The 23,118-nt window shown below is 40.5% G+C and overlaps 2 protein-coding genes across 4 annotated transcripts in view; one reads left to right on the forward strand and one right to left on the reverse strand.

The window, feature by feature from the left end:
* Positions 1 to 1,023: 1,023 nt before the first annotated feature.
* Positions 1,024 to 11,271, forward strand: LOC133534934 (pseudouridylate synthase RPUSD4, mitochondrial-like). The gene is given in 7 exon segments (XM_061874256.1): positions 1,024 to 1,526; positions 1,588 to 1,795; positions 7,601 to 7,668; positions 7,671 to 7,693; positions 7,751 to 7,901; positions 7,970 to 8,067; positions 10,997 to 11,271. Coding segments are annotated over 7 exon segments (1,155 nt in total). The 5' UTR covers positions 1,024 to 1,111; the 3' UTR covers positions 11,189 to 11,271.
* Positions 11,272 to 16,164: 4,893 nt separating this feature from the next.
* LOC133534937 (transcriptional regulator QRICH1-like) overlaps positions 16,165 to 23,118 on the reverse strand; it is a 34,586-nt gene continuing 27,632 nt past the window's right edge. For all 3 annotated transcript variants that reach the window (XM_061874260.1, XM_061874261.1, XM_061874262.1), the window contains exons 9-11: positions 16,938 to 17,077; positions 16,779 to 16,863; positions 16,165 to 16,706 (exon numbers count right to left, since the gene is read on the reverse strand). In XM_061874260.1, the coding sequence (XP_061730244.1) occupies positions 16,523 to 16,706; positions 16,779 to 16,863; positions 16,938 to 17,077 (409 nt within the window). In that variant the 3' untranslated portion in view covers positions 16,165 to 16,522. The remainder of the gene's footprint in view (positions 16,707 to 16,778; positions 16,864 to 16,937; positions 17,078 to 23,118) is intronic.

Below are 23,118 nucleotides of genomic sequence, written 5' to 3' on the forward strand. Positions count from 1 at the left end.
GGGTGGTGAGCCCATTGGAGGGGGGACCCACGTTGCCTCTTAGGGCTGTGCCCGGCCGGGCCCCATGGGTACAGGCCCGGCCACCAGGCGCTCGCCATCGTGCCCCACCTCCGGGCCTGGCTCCAGAGGGGGGCCCCGGTGACCCGCGTCCGGGCGAGGGAAATCTGGGTCCTTTGTTTTTACTTTTCATAGAGGTTTTCGAGCTGCTCTTCGTCTGGTCCCTCACCTAGGACCAGTTTGCCTTGGGAGACCCTACCAGGGGGCTTAAATCCCCCGGACAACATAGCTCCTAGGATCATTGGGACACGCAAACTCCTCTACCACGGTAAGGTGGCAGCTCAGAGAGGAGTATAACACAATTTTATTGCTGGTTAAAAAGTTTTTACGACAAAATACACTTATTTTGGAAATAATCACCTGAAAGTAACTAAATGCTATGCTAGCATGCGTCACATTCCATGCTAAGGTTGTTTAATAGCACACGTTATATCAATTAGACATAATTATAATTACATCTTCTATCCGCTGAGATGAGAGCGACTTGTCCAGGGTGTACTCCGCCTTCCGCCCGATTGTAGCGGAGATAGGCACCAGCGCTACCTGCGACACCAAAGGGAATAAGCGGTAGAAATGGATGGATGGATCTTCTATCCGATTACAGTTGCATGCATTATCAAATTAATTTATCACAAAGTAATTACCAAATTAAATGATTTTTTTTTTGTTTAAGAAATAATAAAAATACAATGAGAATTCATTGTGTCGATTCATGTTTCCAATTTTCGCCCCTGCTCAAGCATTTTATTTTTTTTTACCAATTAATAAACGCTTTATTTGTTACTGTAATGTATTTTTTTAATATCTTAACTTGAATAGTTTTATTTTCGCATCAGTTTGATTCAACACACCCGTTCTCTTCTCTTCTTGTATTGCTATTGCAGGAGTAGTAATAAAAAATACTGTGTATAACACACTTTTATTGCTCGTTAGATAGTGTTTTACGACAAAATACACTTATTTTGGAAAGAATAAACCGGAAGTTACTGAATTCTATGCTAGCACGCATGCTAAGGTTGTTTACTAGCACACGTGATTGGTTGAAAGTGCAACAATGAACAGATGTGGAAGAACTTCTCTCACGGGCGACTGGAGATCCAGTCTGAACGCCCTCTTATCGCTCTTGAGAACACGGGAAAATTGTCACCGGTGGTGGGCTGAGGCACCGTGCCTCAGCCGGGGCCAGGCTACTGCCGCGGCGACGCAAGCTCCAGACGCCGCGAAAAGAAAGAAATCCCCGCTTCGAGCCATAGACTTGGCTCGGAAGCTCCAACAGGCGGAACCCAAAGTCCAGGCGGCTGAAGCTCCGATGTCCAGCGTGCAGAAGAAGGTGGCGGAGTTAAAAAGGTTCAGTCTGCAGCTTCAGAAAGTTCATCCCAACGTGCTAGCCAAGCACCTCAGCAGAAATGTTCTGTACCAAAACCAGCATGTGGTTCTTATCAACAAACCCTACAATGTTCCTCTGCGAGGTGACCTAAACACTTCATGTTTGTCTTTAAAGTGGAGCTAAGCTGCTGCTTCTGTTGTCAGATTCCAGCAAGGACACTTCCATCTCCTCTGTGCTTCCTGTCTTGGCCAAAATGATGGAGGGTATGAAGGCCAGGTGTGATTCTCAGCTGCTGCCATGTTTGGGGCTGGAGAAGGAGATGACGGGAGTTCTCCTCCTGGCGAGGAGTGAAGAAGCAGTGGAACACATTTATGAACTTCACAGGAGTAATGAAGTACAGAGAAAATACTGGTAAGTGGCCCTCTAAGGCAGTGTTTTTAAACCATTTTTGAGCCGAGGCACATTTTTTGCGTTGAAAAAATGCAGAGGCATCCATCCATCCATTTCCTACCACTTATACCCTTTTGGGGTCGCGGGGGGCGCTGGCGCCTATCTCAGCTACAATCGGGCAGAAGGCGGAGTACACCCTGGACAAGTCGCCACCTCATCGCAGGGCCAACACAGATAGACAGACAACATTCACACTCACATTCACACACTAGGGCCAATTTAGTGTTGCCAATCAACCTATCCCCAGGTGCATGTCTTTGGAAGTGGGAGGAAGCCGGAGTACCCGGAAGGAACCCACGCATTCACGGGGAGAACATGCAAACTCCACACAGAAAGATCCCGAGCCTGGGATTGAACACAGTACTGCAGGACCTTCATATTGTGAGGCAGACGCACTAACCCAGGGGTGTCAAACTCAAATACAGAGTGGGCCAAAATTTAAAACTGAACGAAGCCGCGGGCCGAGGTTGAACAAATTAATCCTTTAATAGGGACCCAAACAAGTTTTGCATTGAATATTGACCAAGCAAGGCTTATATAACTTTATAGTGACATGCAAAATCGAGTTTTAAATAATAATAATTAAAAAATATCAATGGCATATCAAATAAAATACAAATTGAATGCCTCTTTTCGGCGGCGGGTTCGAGTTGGGGCGGGATTTGGTGGTAGCGGAGGTGTATGTTGTGGCATCCCGGAAGAGTTAGTGATGCAAGGGGTTCTGGGTATTTGTTCAGTTGTGTTTATGTTGTGTTACGGTGCAGATGTTCTCCCGAAATGTGTTTGTCATTCTTGTTTGCTGTGGGTTCACAGTGTGGCGTATATTTGTAACAGTGTTAAAGTTGTTTATACGGCCACCCTCAGTGTGACCTGTATGGCTGTTGACCAAGTATGCCTTGCATACACGTGTGTGTGTGTATGAGCCGCATATATTATGTGAGTGCGCCGGCACGCTGTTTGTATGGAGGAAAAGCGGACGTGGCGACATATAGAGAACGCCAAAGGCAGTGCTTTTTCAGCCCGCCCCCAATATTATTGTCCGGGTGGAAATCGGGAGGGTTGACGAGTATGAGCATTAGTGGTGAATGCGGTGTTACAGCGGCGGGCCAGCTCTAATGGTAATTTGATATTGCCTCAAGTGCCAAATGAAATTACACGGCGGGCCAAAATTTGGCCCGCGGGCCAGAGTTTGACACCCATGCACTAACCCCTCTGGCACCGTGAAGCCCACCAACAGAAATCATTTAAAATTGAAACTCACCTAACTGTAAAATGTGGTTGTCGCAATTGTTGGATATGACCTTAAAGCAGAAGCAAGCAAGCATGCATCACTATAGCTCTTGTCATAAAGTAAATGTACTGTCACCATCTGTCACGTCACATCATGACTTATTTTCACTTTTTTGCTGTTTTCCTGTATTAAGTGTTTTACTTCTTGTCTTTCACTCTTATTTTGGTGTCTTTTTCTCTTTTTTTGTTGGTATTTCACTGTAGCAGTTTCATTTCTTCCTTTAAGCGATATTTCCCGTATCTACTTTGTTTTAGCAATCAAGAGTATTGCAGTTGTTTTCATCCTTCTTTGTGGGGACATTGTTGATTGTCATGTCATGTTCGGTTGTACATTGTGGACGCCGTCTTTGCTCCACAGTAAGTCTTTGCTGTTGTCTAGCGTTCCGTATTTGTTTACATTTGTAGCCCGTTTAGTTTTAGTTTGGTTCCGCATAGCCTTCCCTAAGCTTCAATGCCTTTTCTTAGGGGGACCCACCTTTTTTTAATTTTTGGTTTAAGCATTAGAAACCTTTTTACCTGCATACTGCCTCCCGCTGTTTCCGACATCTACAAAGGAATTAACTACCGGCGGCCACCTACTGATATGGGAGAGCTCTAGACAGCACCGACACTCAACAACAACACATCATTTGCAGACTCTAATTACTGGTTTGCAAAAAATATTTTTAACCCAAATAGGTGAAATTAGACAATCTCCCACCGCACCCTTGACTGTATTTCGCGGCACACTAGTGTGCCGCGGCACAGTGGTTAAAAAACACTGCTCTAAGGCAATGGTTCTCAACCTTTTTTCAGTGATGTACCCCCTGTGAAATTTTGTTTTAATTCAAGTACCCCCTAATCAGAGCAAAGCATTTTTGGGTGAAAAAAAAGATATAAAGAAGTAAAATATAGCACTGTGTCATCTGATTTTGATTTATTAAATTGTATAACTGTGCAAAATATTGCTCATTTGTAGTGGTCTTTCTTTAACTATTTGGAAAAAAGATATAAAAATAACTAAAAACTTGTTGAAAAATAAACAAGTCATTCAATTATAAATAAAGATTCCTACACATAGAAGTAATCATCAACTTAAAGTGCAATCTTTTGGAATTGTAATAGAGATCCATCTGGATTCATGAACTTAATCCTAAAGATTTCTTCACAAAAAAGAGATCTTTAGCATCAATATTAATAGAACATGTCCACAAAAAATGTAGCTATCAACACTGAATATTGCATTGTTGTATTTCTTTTCAGTTTATGGACTTACATTCATATTTTGTCGAAGTATTATTCAATAAATATATTTATAAATAATTTTTAAATTGTTGCTATTTTTAGAATATTTAAAAAAAAATCTCACGTACGCCTTGGCATATCTTCAAGTACCCACATTTGAGAACCACTGCTCTAAGGCACACTTGCCAACCCTCCTGATTTTCCCAGGAGACTCCCGAATTTCAGTGGCCCTCCCGAAAATCTCGCGGGACAACCGTTCTCCCGAATTTCTCCCCATTTCCCCCCGGACAACAATTTTGGGGGCGTGTCTTAAAGGCACTGCCTTTAGCGTCCTCTCTCCATACTTGCCAACCCTCCCGATTTTCCCGGGAGACTCCCGAATGTCAGTGCCCCTCCTGAAAATCTTCCGGAACAACCATTCTCCCGAATTTCTCCCGATTTCCAGCCGACAACAATATTGGGGGCGTGCCTTAAAGACTTTTAGACTTAGACTTCGTTTTTATTGTCATTCAAATTTGAACTTTACAGTTCAAATAAGAACGAAATTTCGTTGCATTAGCTCTTGGTAGTGTAGGATAGAAAAAGCAATATGGTGCAGATATAAATGAATAGATTACCGTACAGATAAATATATGGCACTTGCACTGCTTTTAGCGGCCTCTCTCACCTGAAAAGGAGACTATTATATATGTCTCCGTTATTCATAGGTTTATCTATAACCCATAAAGAAGGTAGGGACTAAGCTATTTCTCAGCGTGTGTTTATTCCAGCCGGCACTTTAATACACTGACACACAACATCCGGATTCACATCGTGCATTGCTTCAAAACTACGGCAAGTATTAATGTCCAAAAACATAACAGAGACGAAGAAGAGACATACCGACGACGATAAAGAAGAAGTACGCTTGCAAGTTACAAAATTATTGGAAAAGGTCATTTCCGTTCATCCAGGACAGCTCGAAGGGGAAGGGGTATGCTGCCTGGGGGTCGGGGGGGTACAAGGATGACAGGGGATGCAAAACAATAACAGTGCAATATGTTTTCATAACATGCTCACTACTGCCTACTTTCTCTTGTTATATTCTTATTTTACTGCTATATTTTTAATCCCATTGTTGCTTTTTATTTTTTATTCTTATTGTAATATTTCTCTATTTTGTTTCCATTTAAACCCCCATTATTTACGTTTTACTTTTTTTAAATTGATCTCAACTCTGTACACAGCTGCTGGAATTTTAATTTTCCTGAAGGAACTCTCTTGAAGGAATCAATAAAGTACTATCTATCTATCTATCTATCTATCTATCTATCTATCTATCTATCTATCTATCTATCTATCTATCTATCTATCTATCTATCTATCTATCTATCTATCTATCTATCTATATTGCCCAAGTGCAGCTGGGATAGGCTCCAGCCCCCACCCCGGCGACCCCGAGAAGACAAGTGGTAGAAAAATGGATGGATGGCTAGATCAGACGTGTCCAAAGTGCGGCCAGGAGCCATTTGCGGACTGCATCTAATTTTATAATGCGCCACCTTCTAAAAATACCCCAGAGAGGAGTTGTACAGTCTAATAGCGTGTGGGATAAAGGAGTTTTTGAGTCTATTAGTCCTGCACTTGGGATAAAGCAGTCTAGCACTGAACAGGCTCCTTTGGCTACTGATAACGCTATGCAGAGGGTGACTGGCATCATCCAGGATGCTCACTAGTTTGTCAACAGTCCTCTTCTCTGCCACCGTCACCAGTGAGTCCAGTTTCATTCCGAATGTAGAACCGGCCCGCCTGATCAGTTTCTCAGTTGACTACTAGCTAAATATACAGTGCAGGTTTGTTAAACTGGTTTTCATTGAGGGCCAAATCGCAGTTATGGTTGCCCTCAGAGGGCCGCATTTAACAATGAGTAATATATGAATATACGAGTGTGTGTGTGTGTGTGTGTGTGTGTGTGTGTGTGTGTGTGTGTGTGTGTGTGTGTGTGTGTGTGTGTGTGTGTGTGTGTGTGTGTGTGTGTAAGTGAAGTGAATTATATTTATATAGCGCTATTTCTCTAGTGACTCAAAGCGCTTTACATAGTGAAACCCAATATCTAAGTTACATTTAAACCAGTGTGGGTGGCACTGGGAGCAGGTGGGTAAAGTGTCTTGCCCAAGGACACAACGGCAGTGACTAGGATTGCGGAAGCCGGGATCGAACCTGCAACCCTCAAGTTGCTGGCACGGCCGCTCTACCAACCAAGCTATACCGCCCCGTATATATATATATATATATATTTATATATATATATATATATATATATATATATATATATATATATATATATATATATATATATATATATATTATATATAATATATATATATATATATATATATATATATATATATATATATATAATATATACTTATATATTATATATATATATATATATATATATATATATATATATATATATATATATATAATACATTAACAATATATTTTTTTACATAAGCTGTAAAAAAATATTACAATTTTACTTTAAAAACTTGCAGATCAGTCAGCAAATTTTACAGTAAAAGCAGTGTTTTTTTTGTTTTTTTCACAGCATATAAAAAATGGAATAAAGAGAACGGAATGGAGAAACAATACCACTATTTTTAGCAGTAAAATTCAAGCAACAAAGCTCCAGTTTGTTTGTTTTTACCGTAAAATCTTGTTTCCATGTTTTCTTAATTTTTTTTATTTTTAGTGTCTTACTGTATATGGAAAAAACAGTACCAAAGTTGATTTTACAGTAAAAAACTCAAGTCGGCTGAATTTAACCGTAAAATCTCTTGTCAATTTTACAGTCTACAGTTTGATTGATCATTTGTTTTGAAATCATAAGTCAAGCAGATATTTACGTACAGTATTTATCCTCTTTTTAACAAAAATGTATGTTTGGAATACATAATATAATATTTTGATTTTGATAATATTGAATTTTAAAATATACGCAATTGCATGCAGTACATGATGTTTAAAAGGGAAATAAAAATATTTAGTAAGAACTTTTTAACACATTATTAACTTTTTAAAACTTAACACATTATTTCCAGGCTTTCGCGGGCCACATAAAATAATGTGGTGGGCCAGATTTGGCCCCCGACCTTGAGTTTGACACCTGTGTTCTAGTGAGTTAAGCAGCAGCTATGCCGCCATCTACTGTGCAGATTTGAAATGACAAGATGTGTTTGAGGTCAGATAATACCCAGCATTCCTCCCCAGGATCGTCACCGTGGGCGTGCCAGTGCCATCTGAGGGCATCATCGACATTCCCATCATAGAGAGAGAAGTCGCAGTCCACCGTCTCATTTCAAGGTAAGCCTACCATTCACACGCTTGTTTTTTCCTCGCCTTTCTTTCTACCTGTTGCAGATGGGCCTGAGCCCCGTCTACAGAATTAACGAGAGAGGCACCGGACTCACTAAAATGCGAGCCCATCGTCAAGCCCTTCCTGCCGCCACCAAGTACAAAGTCCTGGACAGCAGTAGCGGGTGCAGCCTGGTGGAGCTGCAAGCTTTTACTGGTACGACGACCTTTGACCTACCTGGGATGTTTCGGATGAAACGTACCAATGATGTCTGTTTTTCACAGACGTGAAGCACCAGTTGAGGGTCCACATGGCGTCTGCGCTGGCGTGCCCCATTTTGGGCGACCACAAATATTCGCACCAGAGCAAACTGGCACCACAGGTAGTTTGATTGAAATGATTCAACTTCACATGCTTTTTAACTTTGATGTTTGTATGGTAAAATAAAACAGAGCAGGCATTAAGACATGTGAAATCTCTGAAAGGTTGTTACATTTATAGAAATGTTAGTGAGCCAGGGCGAGTTGGCTGCTATTTACTGACTGGCGAGGAATCATTTGTATGAATTAATTCACTTGTCTTTATTACCAAATTATCCAGGCTACAAGGCGCACTTAAAATCCTTTTTTTCCTCAAAAGTCGACAGTGCGCCTTATAACCCGGTGCGCCTAATGTAAGGAATAAGTTTAGTTGAGTTTACGAATGTGAGTGCGAATGCTGTCTGTCTATCTGTGTTGGCCCAGCGATGAGGTGGCGACTTGTCCAGGGTGTACCCCGCCTTCCCCCCGATTGTAGCTGAGATAGGCACCAGCGCCCCCCGCCACCCCAAAGGGAATAAGAGGTAGAAAATGGATGGATGGATGGATGGAGATTACCCACCTCAAAGCTATTTTATTTGGTACATGGTGTAATGATAAGTGTGAGCAGTAGATGGCAGTCAAACATAAGAGATAAGTGTAAACCGCACCATTTTGTGTGTTTCATTATAGGAGTATTATTATGGTGTGTGTATAAGGTAAGACATATTATCTGGCATTTTGTTTCGCAATATTATGCAAAAGCAACTTTTTTTTTACCTTCTGGTACCTGCTGATCTGTATTTGGGATCTGCATGAATCCGGATTATAAGGCGCACTGCCGATGAATGGTCTATTTTGGATCTTTTTTCATATATTAAGTGCGCCGGATAATAGGGCGCATTAAAGGAGTCATATTATTTATTTTTTTTCTAAATGTACAACACTTCCTTGTGGTCTACATAACATGTAATGGTGGTTCTTTGGTGAAAATGTTGCATAGATGATGTTTTACAGACCATATTCAAGCTGCTTTCTGACGTTTCATAATGCGCCGTTTTGTGGGCGGTCTTATTTACGTGGCTCACTTTCGACAGCGTGTTCTCCCCGTCATCTTAATTGTCGCGGTGTAGCGTGCAAGGAGTGGAGTAGAAGAAGTGTCAAAAGATGGAGCTAACTATTTTAATGACATTCAGACTTTACTTCAATCAATAACGGAGCAGCATCTCCTCATCCGGAAACAACCACACTGGAAATGTGTCCAGTGAAAAACCGTCCAACCGGAACTCTATAATAACTAAAGATCTTTGGGTGAATTATGTAAACTCACTACTCCGGTATGTTTTAGCGCTTTCATGGCGAGTTTACTGACAGATATAAGTAAGAACTTTACATTACTTTATATCAGAAATGGCAACAGAGGAGGACGAATGTCCCATAACAAGAAGATAGAGGAAAAAGAAGAAGCTTATCGACTATGGTGTCTTGACCGATTACAAAGGCGGACACGCGCAATTTTTCAGGATTCATGCAGATCCCAAATACAGATCAGTAGGTACAAGTTGGTAAGAAAAGTTGCTTTTGTATAATATTGCAAAACACAATGCTAGATAATGTCTTACCTTATACACGCACCCTAATAATACTCGTATGTTTAATGCGCAGACAATCCATCAAGCGGTGCGGCTTCATAGCTTACCAAAGTCGTACTAAAACATTTTCAAGCGTCGTGTGTGATGTTCTATATTTTTAAATAGAAGATATAAAATGTTGGTGTTGTTTACTTGAGTCACATTGCCATCATACTACAGCCTAGACTTATCTCTTATGTGTAACTGCCATCTACTGATCACACTTATTATTACACCATGTACCAAACAAAATAAAGTTAAAGTTAAAGTACCAATGATTGTCACACACACACTAGATGTGGCGAAATGATTCTCTGCATTTGACCCATCACCCTTGATCACTCCCTGGGAGGTGAGGGGAGCAGTAGGCAGCAGCGGTGCCGTGCCCGGGAATCATTTTTGGTGATTTAATCCCCAATTGCAAACCTTGATGCTGAGTGCCAAGCAGGGAGGTAATGGGTACCATTTTTATAGTCTTTAGCTTCGAGGTGGGAAAGCTCAATCAAACGTATTCCTTACTTTAGGCACATCGGGTTATAAGGTGCACTGTCGAGTTTTGAGGGGAAAAAATTATTTTTAAGTGCGCCTTATTGTCGGAAAATACGGTATATGTCGTCAACAGAGTACATTTTTACACTGGTGAAGAATTTCAGAATGCAAAGTGTGTTTAGGTTTATTGTCGTCCATTCAAATTGCACATCATCTGCAGCTTACATTTATTTTGTGTTGATGTTGTGAGGTCGGCAACCTCCTTTCCTAAGCAGGTTTCCCTGAAAAAATAAGCCCAGTATTACGATCAAATACTTGGGTCACTGTGCTACTTCTCCGAAAGTAATATTTTTGTGCTTACCAAGACTAAAAGTAAACTGACATTACGTTTTTCTCCAAAATACTGTACGCTGCTTGGCTAATGCTAACAACCAACTAAATGCTACATGTGTAACTAAATGAATCATGTTTTGATTCTAACTTACCAGTCTAAAAATGCAATGAACACATCCAGGTGATGGCATTAAAAGTCGTGTTTGATCATCTCACAGCTGCTTTCATGGCAATTCACCATCTCTTTATTAGTTTCATAACTTCGGCTTTGCTTACACACTGGAAATGACAACAATCTCACAAAAATAGTTGTTTTCCTGAAAAGTTTGCACCATGTTTTAAATTTGTTAAAGAAAAAAAAAAACTAAACTGAAGCACAGTCTTGTATTCAAACCATGTAAATAAGCGATTCAGGGTCCAGCAAGACCCGCAACGCGTTTCCACGTCACACTTTCAAGCCCTGTTGTCCATACGTCACTTTTTTTGCAGAATCCTGCAGGCCTTAATATATTATATCATTATTATAGATTATTAACATAATATATGTATATCTCTCCTGCAGAAACTGCCGGAAGGCGTGCTGGGGAAGCTGGGCCTTGAGCAGAGTAAAGTCCGCCATGTTCCTCTTCACTTACATGCCAGACAGATGACACTGCCTGGAAGCATCCAAGTGTCATGTCCGCTGCCTAAATTCTTTATCCAAACACTCAATCAGTTGCATTTAACTTTTCCCAAGCAGAAAGACGACAAATAAACCATGTGCTATTTTTAAATGGGATAGAAATACTAAACATCATTTTGTAAATCATTTCAATAAATATATCTAAATGCAAGTGTGCTTGTTTTACAAAAGGACATTTTTTTTTAAGCTTGGCCTCAGAATTTGAAAGACACTACTAGTACTGACAATAGTACAACACTGGTACTATACTAGTGCCACACTAGTATTGACATACAGTACTACACTCAACTGCTATTGACACACACTACTAGTACCACTAAAATTACACTACTACTGACATACACTACTAGTACTACTAAAAAAACACTACTACTGACAAACACTACTAGAACCGCAGTTCCAGCGCTTACATATACGCACTACTAGTAGTAAACTATCATCAATCAATTATCAAGCAATGTTTACTTATATAGCCCTAAATAACTAGTGTCTCAAAGGGCTGCACAAACCACAACACAAACCACTACGACATCCTCGGTAGGCCCACATAAGGGCAAGGAAAACTCACACCCAGTGGGACGTCGGTGACAATGATGACTGAGAACCTTGGAGAGGAAAGCAATGGATGGCGTGCGGGTCCAACATGATACTGTGAAAGTTCAATCCATAGTGGATCCAGCCGCGAGAGTCCAGTCCAAAGCGAAGCCAACAGGAAACCATCCCAAGCGGAAGCGATTCAGCAGCGCAGGGATGTCCCAAGCTGATACACAGGCAAGCGGTCCCTCATGGGTCCCGACTCTGGATGAGTGGTCCATCCTGGGTCCCGACTCTGGACAGCCAGTACGTCATCCACAAGGGAGAGTGGGACATAGGAGTAAAAGAAAAGAAACGGCAGATCAACTGGTCTACTGCTGAGATACACAACTAGAACTACATTAGTAGCTTCGACATACACTACTATTACCACAGTAGTAGTACTACCCCTAACACACACCACTAGGAGTACTACACTAATATAACATTCGTATGAGCACTGATATACACTACTAGTAAATTTTAGTACTACACTGTAATTACTGACTTACTACTAGTAGTACACTATTGGCACTAGCACTGATATACACCACTAATAATACTTCACTCTTACCACATGAGTACGAACACTGACATACACTAATAGTACATTATTAGTACTGGAATATAATTACTGGCATACTACTAGTAGTACACTATTGGTACTAACACTGTCACACACCACTAGAAGTACTACACTATTACAACATGAGTACTTGCACTGACTTACACTACTAGTACATTAGTACTACACTATAATTACTGAAATACTACTAGTAGTACACTGTTGGCACTAGCACTGACATACACCACTAATAATACTTCACTATTACAACGTGAGTACTAGCACTGACATACACTACTATTACATTATTAGTACTAGAATATAATTACTGACATACTACTAGTAGTACACTATTGGTACTAGCACTGTCATACACCACTAGAAGTACTACACTATTACATGAGTACTTGCACTGACTTACACTACTAGTACATTAGTACTACACTATAATTACTGAATTAATACTAGTAGTACACTATTGGTACTAGCCCTGACATACACCACTAATAGTACTACACTATTACAACAGACATACATTATTAGTACTTTATTAGTGCTAGCCCTGACATACACTAACCGTACATTATCAGAATCATTATCATTAGTACAACACTAATTACTGACATACTACTAGTACTACACTATTGGTACTAGCACTAACATACTACACTATTACAAGATGAGTACTAGCACTGACAGACACAAGGAGTACATTATTAGTACTACACTATAATTACTGACATTTTGATAGTAGTAGACTATTGGTACTAGCACTGACATAAACCACTAGAAGTACTAAACTATTACAACATGAGTACTAGCACTGACATACACAACTAATACATTAGTACTACACTGTGATAACTGACATACTACCAGTAGTACAGTATTGGTACTAGAGCGGACATATACCACTACAACTACTGACATACTATATTACACTAGTACTACATTAGTGCTAGCCCTCACATACACTACTAGTACTTTATTAGTATACACTAATAGTACTACAATATTGGTACTAGCACTGATATGCAACACACTATTAACTACTGAAATAAATTACTAGTACAACCTTAGTAATAGCATTGACATACACTACTAGTACATTATTAGTACTACACTATAATTACTAACATAATACTGGTAGTACACAATTGGTACGAGCCCTGACATACACCACTAGTAGTACTACTCTTTGACATACTACTAGTACTATATCAGTACAAGCATTGACATACTCTACTTGTACATTATTAGTACTACACTATAATTACTAACATAATACGAGTAGTACACAATTGGTACTACCCCTGACATACACCACTGATAGTACTACACTATAACTACTGACATACATTACTAGTACTACATTAGTTCTAGCACTGACACACACTAATAGTACTACATTTGTACTAGCACTGATATACGCCGGCGGATCGGTGCGGTGTCTTCAGTAATGCGGACGTTGTATCGATCCGTTCTGGTGAAGAAGGAGCTGAGCCGGAAGGCAAAGCTCTCAATTTACCGGTCGATCTACGTTCCCATCCTCACCTATGGTCATGAGCTTTGGGTTATGACCGAAAGGATAAGATCACGGGTACAAGCGGCCGAAATGAGTTTCCTCCGCCGTGTGGCGGGGCTCTCCCTTACAGATAAGGTGAGAAGCTCTGCCATCCGGGAGGAACTCAAAGTAAACCCGCTGATCCTCCACATCGAGAGGAGCCAGATGAGGTGGTTCGGGCATCTGGTCAGGATGCCACCCGAACGCCTCCCTAGGGAGGTGTTTAGGGCACGTCCAACCGGTAGGAGGCCACGGGGAAGACCCAGGACACGTTGGGAAGACTATGTCTCCCGGCTGGCCTGGGAACGCCTCGGGATCCCCCGCGAAGAGCTAGACGAAGTGGCTGGGGAGAGGGAAGTCTGGGTTTCCCTGCTTAGGCTGTTGCCCCCGCGACCCGACCTCGGATAAGCGGAAGAAGATGGATGGATGGATATACACCACACTATAACTACTTAAATACATTACTAGTACTACATTAGTACTAGCATTGACATTTACTGCTAGTACATTATTAGTACTACACTATAATTACTAACATAATACTAGTAGTACACAATTGGTACTACCCCTGACATACACTACTAATAGTACCACACTATAGCTACTGACATACACTACTAGTACTACATTGGTACTAGCACTGATATTACTGCACTATAACTACTGAAATACATTACTAGTACTAGCATTGACATTCACCACTAGTGTATAGCTCGGTTGGTAGAGTGGCCGTGCCAACAATTTGAGGGTTCCAGGTTCGATTCCTGCTTCCGCCATCCTAGTCACTGCTGTTGTGTCCTTGGGCAAGGCACTTTACCCACCTGCTCCCAGTGCCACCCACACTGGTTTAAATGTAACTTAGATATTGGGTTTCACTTTGTAAAAGTGCTTTGAGTCACTAGAGAAAAGCGCTATATAAATATAATTCACTTCACTTCAGTACTATCAACATTGGTTGACCGTCAGTAAACTGTGACTGCTTTTTCCCACAACTTGTTCTCTAACAAGAAGCTGAACAACAAAATTGACGTGTGATCCACAAAAGATAGATGTGCAGATTGAAATGTAAACATCCTCTTGGTCGAGACGAAGACCAAAGCCAAGAATGGATCAGCAGTACCTGGACATACTGAGGCCTCCAGCAGGATGTCCTCAGAGAAGTGTCCAGTCAGCAAAAAGGTTCACATCTGAATTGAGTGGTCATTGACGAGAACAAGTTGTGTAAAAAGTAGTCAAACATTCATTAAGTACATTCATGTAACGTTTAGTAAGATAATCACTAGAGATGTCTGACAATGGCTTTTTTGACGATATTGTCCAACTCTTAATTACCGATTCCGATATCAACCGATACCGATATATACAGTCGTAGAATCAACACATTATTATGCCTAATTTTGTTGTGATGCCCCGCTGGATGCATTAAACAATGTGACAAGATTTTGTCAAGTTATGGTAAAATATGCCAACATAGCACTGCCATATTTATTATTGAAGTCACAAAGTGCATAATTTTTTTTAAACATCCCTCAAAACAGCAGCTTGGATTTTGGGAAATGTTCTCCCTGAGAGAGCATGAGGACGTTGAGGTGGGCGGGGTTGGGGGTAGCGGGGGGTATATATTGTAGCGTCCCGGAAGAGTTAGTGCAGCAAGGGGTTCTGGGTATTCGTTCTGTTATGGTGCAGATGTTCTCCCGAAATGTGTTTTTCATTCTTGTTTGGTGTGGGTTCACAGTGTGGCGCATATTTGTAGCAGTGTTAAAGTTGTTTATACGGCCACCCTCAGTGTGACCTGTATGGCTATTGACCAAGTATGCCTTGTATTCACCTGTGTGTGTGAAAAGCCCTAGATATTATGTGTCTGGGCCGGCACGCAAAGGCCGTACCTTTAAGGTTTATTGGCGCTCTGTACTTTTCCCTACCTCCGTGTACCACTCCGTACAGCGGCGTTTTAAAAAGTCATAAATTTTACTTTTGGAAACCAATACCGATAATTACCGATATCATATTACATTTTGGGGCGGCATAGCTCGGTTGGTAGAGCGGCCGTACCAGCAACTTGAGGGTTGCAGGTTCATTTCCCGCTTCCGCCATCCTAGTCATTGCCGTTGTGTCCTTGGGCAAGACAGTTTACCCACCTGCTCCCAGTGCCACCCACACTGGTTTAAATGTAACTTAGATATTGGGTTTCACTATGTAAAGCGCTTTGAGTCACTAGAGAAAAGCGCTATATAAATATAATTCACTTCACTTCAAAGCATTTATCGGGAGATAATATAGGCAGTGCGATATTATCGGACATCTCTAACGGTCACCTTTAAGAATGCTGAATAACGAAGACAAAGCTGTTGAAAAATGTCTTTATGGGTGTCAATCACATCTTTCCACCTGAGAAAAAAAGCTTTCTAGTCTCCTGGACGACTACAAGGGAACAACTGAAGAGATGTTTGAAAACAGGCACCAGGTCAACTTTATACATATCAACACAGAATAGAAAAGAAGGTGAGCAGTGGTCCCTGCAAGAAACGTTTGGGATGAGAAGAACACAAAGCAGGAGGTGAAAGAAGAGTAAATGTTGAAAAGACTTAATCAGAGTCCTCACATCACTGCTTCGTTAGCGTGTGATTGTTGAGTCGGCAAGTTTAGAGTCAGAAATCTTTGACAGGATCACAATCTCCCTTTGGCTCGCGGTCTCTTGCTCGCTTTAGCTCTCAGAGGCGGCACCTATGATCTCCTGCACCTCTCGCACCACCAAGATGCGCGCCAACATCTGCTCCAGCTGCTGCGTGGACAGCGGCTGTGACGAGTACCACATAGGACTGTTGGGCGCCACCACCGACTCCGGGGTCATGTAGTACGTGTCGTTACGGCCTTTGACGCTTTGAGGGCTGCGGCGGGGAGAGCGAGAGGTGAAGGAGCTACGACGGCCAGGAGCGAGGGAAAAAGGAGAAGTGACTCACCATTTGAAGAGATAAAAGTCATAGAGTTTGATGGGACAACGAAGAGGATTTTCTGGATCTTCAACCTGCTCGTCATACATGTCGTCTAGGAGAATAAAAAAACGACACATTAAATAGCAACACAAGCACTAATTCTACTGGGAGGGAAAGTCCAAACACCTTTATGTGAACTTTGCCCTTTGAGGAGGCGGATAGTGGTTGCTTTGTCCTTGGAGTTGGTGGGGTTCTTCCTGGTGTGCCGCAGCACCTTGGAAAAGGCCACCTTCAGGTGCTGCTCCACGGTCAGCAGACGGAAACACCTGCGGCGCAAACATTTGGAGCATATTCACTAAAGACCACACCACTTCATTCACGAACGGTGTTACAAAAAAGATCAATTAGAATAACACATCATGTTGGATGTAGAGAACGTACAAACCCTTTTATTCATTGAATCACAATTATTGAAATTCAATAATATGGTGCATTTGCAAACAGCTAAAATGACGTAAAAAGTAAACTATAACCTGCTACCCAAGAATGTACAACAATTCTTCTCAACAAAAGAGGAGAAATATAACCTTAGATGAAAATCAAATTTAAAACAATTGTATGCTCGTACCTAGGGCTGGGCGATATATCGATATATCGCGAGTTTGTCTCTGTGCCATAATAGAAAATGACTATATCGTGATATTTGAGTATACGTTCTCATGCCGTTGCTTTTAGCTGCTGGCATTACACTACAAGCTCTTCCCACTCTTTCTTGTCTCTCCTCACAGACAACAAGCGCACCTTCTTACAGACGTTACATACGTATGTATGCGAAGCAGAGAGGTAGCGACATGGGTAACGTTAGCTGAATGGTAATACGAGAGAAAAGGTGCGAATTAGGTAACAAATGAAGAAATAATTAATTTCCAAGAAAAACACCAGGAGGTCCATCGTCTGGCGGTGGTTTGGCTTCAAGTGGGAATATGTTGAACAGACAACCGTAATTTGTCAAGTGTGGGACAAAAGCGTTGCTACAAAAAGTAGCTTTACTGCTAATATGTAGCATCATTTGAAAAGTCACCTGCTAGAATGAAGAGTGATTACTCCGCATGTCAACATCTCCATTTGGTGACACACCAACAAAATGCCGAGCCAACCATTTCCACATCAACACCGTATGAAAAAATTAGTCAACAGAAGGAAATAACGTCCGCAGTAACCTACCACATAGCGAAGGATATACATTATTATGCAGCTCATTTTTATTTGACACTTATTGAAATATCTTGTGTGACATCACTTTATTTGTTTTGAACTATTGTAGTGGCGTTCTGTACAAATAGTGCACTTTAATTGAGTGTTGTTTTGATATGTCATCTTAGTGACATCATGCACAAAAGTGCACTCATAGCTTGTTTTAAAATGTGTCTGACAATCTTGCACTTTCTGTTTTGAAATGACATGTTTGTGCCACTGCTTAATACACAGAACAAGAATTATGATGAACATCTTGAACTCTTTTTGTTTTCTTATTGAGACAAAGAATATTTATGTAATTAATAATTGTATGATTACTATGGTATATTATTTATTTGTTCACTTTTCTGTTACAAACAGAGAAAAAGGAAATTGGATCAAATTGCTATGGTATGAAAAGGGGTCGGATAAGCTCAGCTTCTTCCTATTCCCTTTCGGATGTGCTGTAATCAAACAACTAGAAATATCTGCTGCATTACATTGTATTATATGCATGTTCCAAATAAACTGAAACTGAACTGAACTTATATTTGTTTACTCAGCTGAAGAAAGTAGCAGGCATCATCATTTAGGGTTCTGGTGTTTAGTAAATAAAAAGTGAACTTTCCCCCCTAATTTTATTCACTTCAATCATCCACAATCCTGATGTGAAACAAGAACACAAATTTTTATCTTTTCTGTGAGTTTTAAGTACAATTAATTTTAGGAGTTCTGTGGCTAATTTAAAGTTTTTTTCCGGGTTCCAAAGCTTCACATCAGACCAATGAAGTGAAACGGGTCACGTTGGACTGATGAAATTGTTCACATTAAATTAAACACCCTCACACAATCAGCGTTATGCACTCACTTATAAAGACATGGTGAAATACAGACAAGCCCCTCAGCACAAAAGCATTGACCTAGCAGTAAAAAAAACAAAAAAAAACAAACAAAAGCCACCCCACATGCAACAGAAATCCACAACCAAAGACCGGACTGCCACACAGACGAAGGATCAAACCCAGAGGTGACCCGCCTCGTTACAAGGGATGTATACCGAGTAACAGTATTTTTTGGTACCGGTTCTTAATTGGGTCGGTCGAGCAGGATCTTTAAGACTGGACTTCTGATAGGCTATTAGTATTTTATTTAATTTTTTTTAAATGCAGCAAACCATTGTAATCATGACACGCTTTCACATTCACTTCAGGTGCTGCTACACAAACACACAAAAAAAGAGTAGAATATGATAATTAGTTTAAATGGTGGTCAGCAACCCACAGCTCTTTAGCACCGCCCTAGTGGCTCACTGGAGCACTTTAAAAAAGGATTGAAAATGGAAAAAGATGGGCGGGGGGAATACATTTTTTGTATTAGCATGTTTTTTTGTTTGAGGACAAACATGACACAAACCTTACCAATTGTTATAAAGCCCACTGTTTAATATGTTTGTGTGTGTTACACTGATGAGAGTATTTGGTGAACATCGTTTTGTCCACCTAATTTTGACAGTTCTTGGACTCACCATAGTGTGGACTGTGACGCAACAGTTTGTTTTCATGTAAAATCTTCCAATCCTTCTGTCTCATTTTGGCCACCAAAAGTTTTATGCTGTGCTTAAATAAACAAAGGTGCGCTTTGTTAATGTTATTGACTTGTGTGGAGTGCTAATCAGGCATATTTGGTCAGTGCATGACTGCAAGCTAACATGCTATTTAACATCCTTTACTTTTACCCTCTGTGTATTTAATTTATATTCGCATGTCTCATGTCACATTATCTGTATGTAATATTGGTTTCATTTCTGATAGTTGTTTGTGTGCCATGTTGTTCCAGACCACAGCAAACGCTACACAGCTTGCAAAGATTGTAAGAAATCTATTAGAAGATGACAGCCTGCCGTTTTCTTTAACTTGGACACACACATCTACACCTTTGGCCATTAAAGTCAATCATTTAGGAGTTATCTCACCTTCAGAGTAGCCTCTGATTTACTAATGGTTTCTAATGTTGTAAAAATGTGTAGAATAAATGTAAAATTTCAACATTGCTGTCAACGAAGATTTGCCTTAGCCTGTGACACAGTCACATTATAGTAGGTTATTACAGCTAATAGAGACACTTACGTCATGTGTTGCCTTCATTATAAGACTTGTATGGAGTTTTTCATTTTTTGCGCCTCCAGACAGATTAGTTTTTTGTATCTTTGGTCCAATATGGCTCTTTCAACGTTTTGGGTTGCCGGCCCCTGGCTTACACTAATCACAAATAAGGGAGCAACGCCATGGAAAAGTTTGTAACAATATTTCCTCTTTAAAAGTCCCTTAAAGTCACACGCTAATAAGAGTTAGTGTCAGTTTGAGGTAAACGCACATTTTTCACGCCCGCCACTATCAACAACCGCGGTCCTAGCGATCTATTGATCCAGAGGCCAATATTAATCTACTCAAAAAGTGAAACATTTAAGTAATATAACAATCCAGAAAATTGCTCTGAAGCAATATAGCGTCCAGTCTGTCTCTAGACACTGTCTGACGTCACCCCATCGCGCCGCGTTTGCGTGGCATCAAAACACACCTTGCTTAAATGCACACCCACCTAAACATGCTAATTGATAGGATATATTTGATATGATACATCATGTAAAAGGTTTGTGCTCTGCACATGAATGCCATACATAAATTATATTTCCAGCTGAGTATTATTGTAATAAATGGAAAAACAGTGATGGATCTAGGTGGTTTTTACAAAATAATATTACACCTAGCACTGCAAACATAATTGATTTGTTTAATAACCCTTGTGTAATGTTACTATTGTTGTTACTCATCCAGCGTTTGTGGGTCTGATGGACCCGTTGCATTTTATTATAAGGCATTAAAAGCCACAAAATGCATTGGGTCGATCAGATCAGCAAAAGCTGGCTGAATAACAATAATATGAATGTTGCACGGAAAATTTCTCTGCCACAGGGATTCTTCTTTTTTGTTTCTGCACCGACGGTTACCACACAAGGTTGGAACATTGTTTGTCAACACTGTCTGATCTCATTTTCCCGCACATTTGACCTTCTGATGTTCTGTGTACCTACACTTTGTCCTCCTCCTGTCTAGGCCTGCTGTGGGTGCGTGTGTGTGTGTGTGTTACGTGTGGTACACAGAACATCAACTTCCACACTTCGATTAGTCCGGGATCCAGTGGACCCGGATATCTTATATGTAATAGAAATGTGTAGGGCGTGGAGTGAGGTCATGTAATATGTATTCTGATATATGTTCCTCACAGAAAATGAGCCAAAGTCAGCGAGTCTCACTTTGAAAAATTAATTAATTGTATCATTTTTCTTTTAATAAAAAATCAAAACGCGTCCCACAGACCCCAACACCACACAAGGTGTTAAAAAGCAGGTGTTGATAAAAGATGTGCCTGCTGTGATATACAACCTCTTGTGCTAATCATGATTTTTTTCACATCTTTACTTACACCAATTATATATAGTTCCGATAAGAGAATTGATAAATACCGGCATCGGTAAGGAATATCAATATTGGTATCCTAATGGTATACAACCCTACTCGATACGTAAGTGAAAGAGAGGCCTGTAGAGGTTGCTTTAAGGACATCATTCACCACACCTGTTTACTTGACTTTGTCATTATTCACTGTCATTGTTCTATTGTGCACATAACAATGTTGTTCTTGTTCTGCATTCATATATGCAGTTAAGAGTGAGTAATTTGGTGCGGCCACTTTAAGTGACCATCAGGAGATTTTACCCAAAGGTGGGGGTTTGTTGTGACCGCCATTTTGAGTCAAATTATGTAAGGAGTCTTTATTCTTGTCTTTGATTGAATATACGGCGCACACGTTTTTATGTTGTCAAATATACTTCAATTGGTTTTGCTTTCGCATTACAAGCGCAACGGGTCGAGAAAAAGACAGACGAAGCAACCGCGAGTCCCCTCGACCCTCACACTAAAGAAGAAAACACGAGTGCGCAGGAGGACGATGCCAAAGACTGAGACAATCTTTAATGATCCACAAGGCTAATTGTTCCACACAGTAGCTCAGTTACAAAGGATAGAAAGGATAATGCACATAAGGGCACAAAAGAGGGGGAAAAACAATTTAAAAAGTAGACCAAAAATGTACCATTATATATAACAATATAAAATATAACATATGTAATATATATATATTATATATAATATAAGACAATGCTCCCCGGGAGACAACTGCGTACAGGCACTTTCTTTTGTAAAGAACACAAACGCCTGTGTAAATGATGATGATTGATTAGATTTACCGGTATATAGCGCTTTTCTATCAACTTACGACCACCACCTATCATTCATTCACCAGTGTGAGTGGCACTGAGAGAGCAAGCATGAAGTGTCTTACCCAAGGACACAACAGCAGGGACTTGGATGGCCAGAGACAGGGATTGAACCTGAAGCACTCAAGTTGCTGGCACCACGCCTCGCCACATTGTCCCCTTTATATTATTACTTCATGTTTCAATGTAGATCTGTGGCTATCACAGGGTTTCTACATGTATCAGCAGATCTAATTACATTCTTTTTAATGCCTTTTTTAATGTTACTTAATACAAATGTAATGACTGCAGATAGTTATTATATATAGTCAAAAGCTTACAATTGTCTGTATAGACAAAATTGTAAGCATCGGACATCATCTTGAATCACAGGACTGTTTAAAGCCCCACTTAAAAACGTTTAGTTTGGGTTGATTTTGGTGGCACAAGTGGACCAAAGCGGTAGTATTTTTCCAGAAGAAGACCACATTTCCCATGATGACTAGCGCATATAGTGTCCTACTGACATGATGTCCACCGTAATATTGGCACAAATAATACATCGCTAATAGCTATGCTGATGTTAAATAGCAGACACTATCGAGAAATGATCTTGGATTGCGCTACAAACACGATACTACTACCAAGAACGTATGGAGGTGGTTCCAGGTCCCAAGCAAAAAAGAAAGACCGACGGGAGATTTGTTTTGAAGGAAGTATTAGTGAAACTATCACACTAGTAGCTATTTATAGCTGCCTGGCAAATTTCAGATGGCTAACATTAGCATTAGCATTTGGAATAAGCGGCAGCAAATG

Source organism: Nerophis ophidion, linkage group LG16 (genome assembly GCF_033978795.1).
Source record: "Nerophis ophidion isolate RoL-2023_Sa linkage group LG16, RoL_Noph_v1.0, whole genome shotgun sequence".
In the NCBI taxonomy this organism is placed as follows: domain Eukaryota; kingdom Metazoa; phylum Chordata; class Actinopteri; order Syngnathiformes; family Syngnathidae; genus Nerophis; species Nerophis ophidion.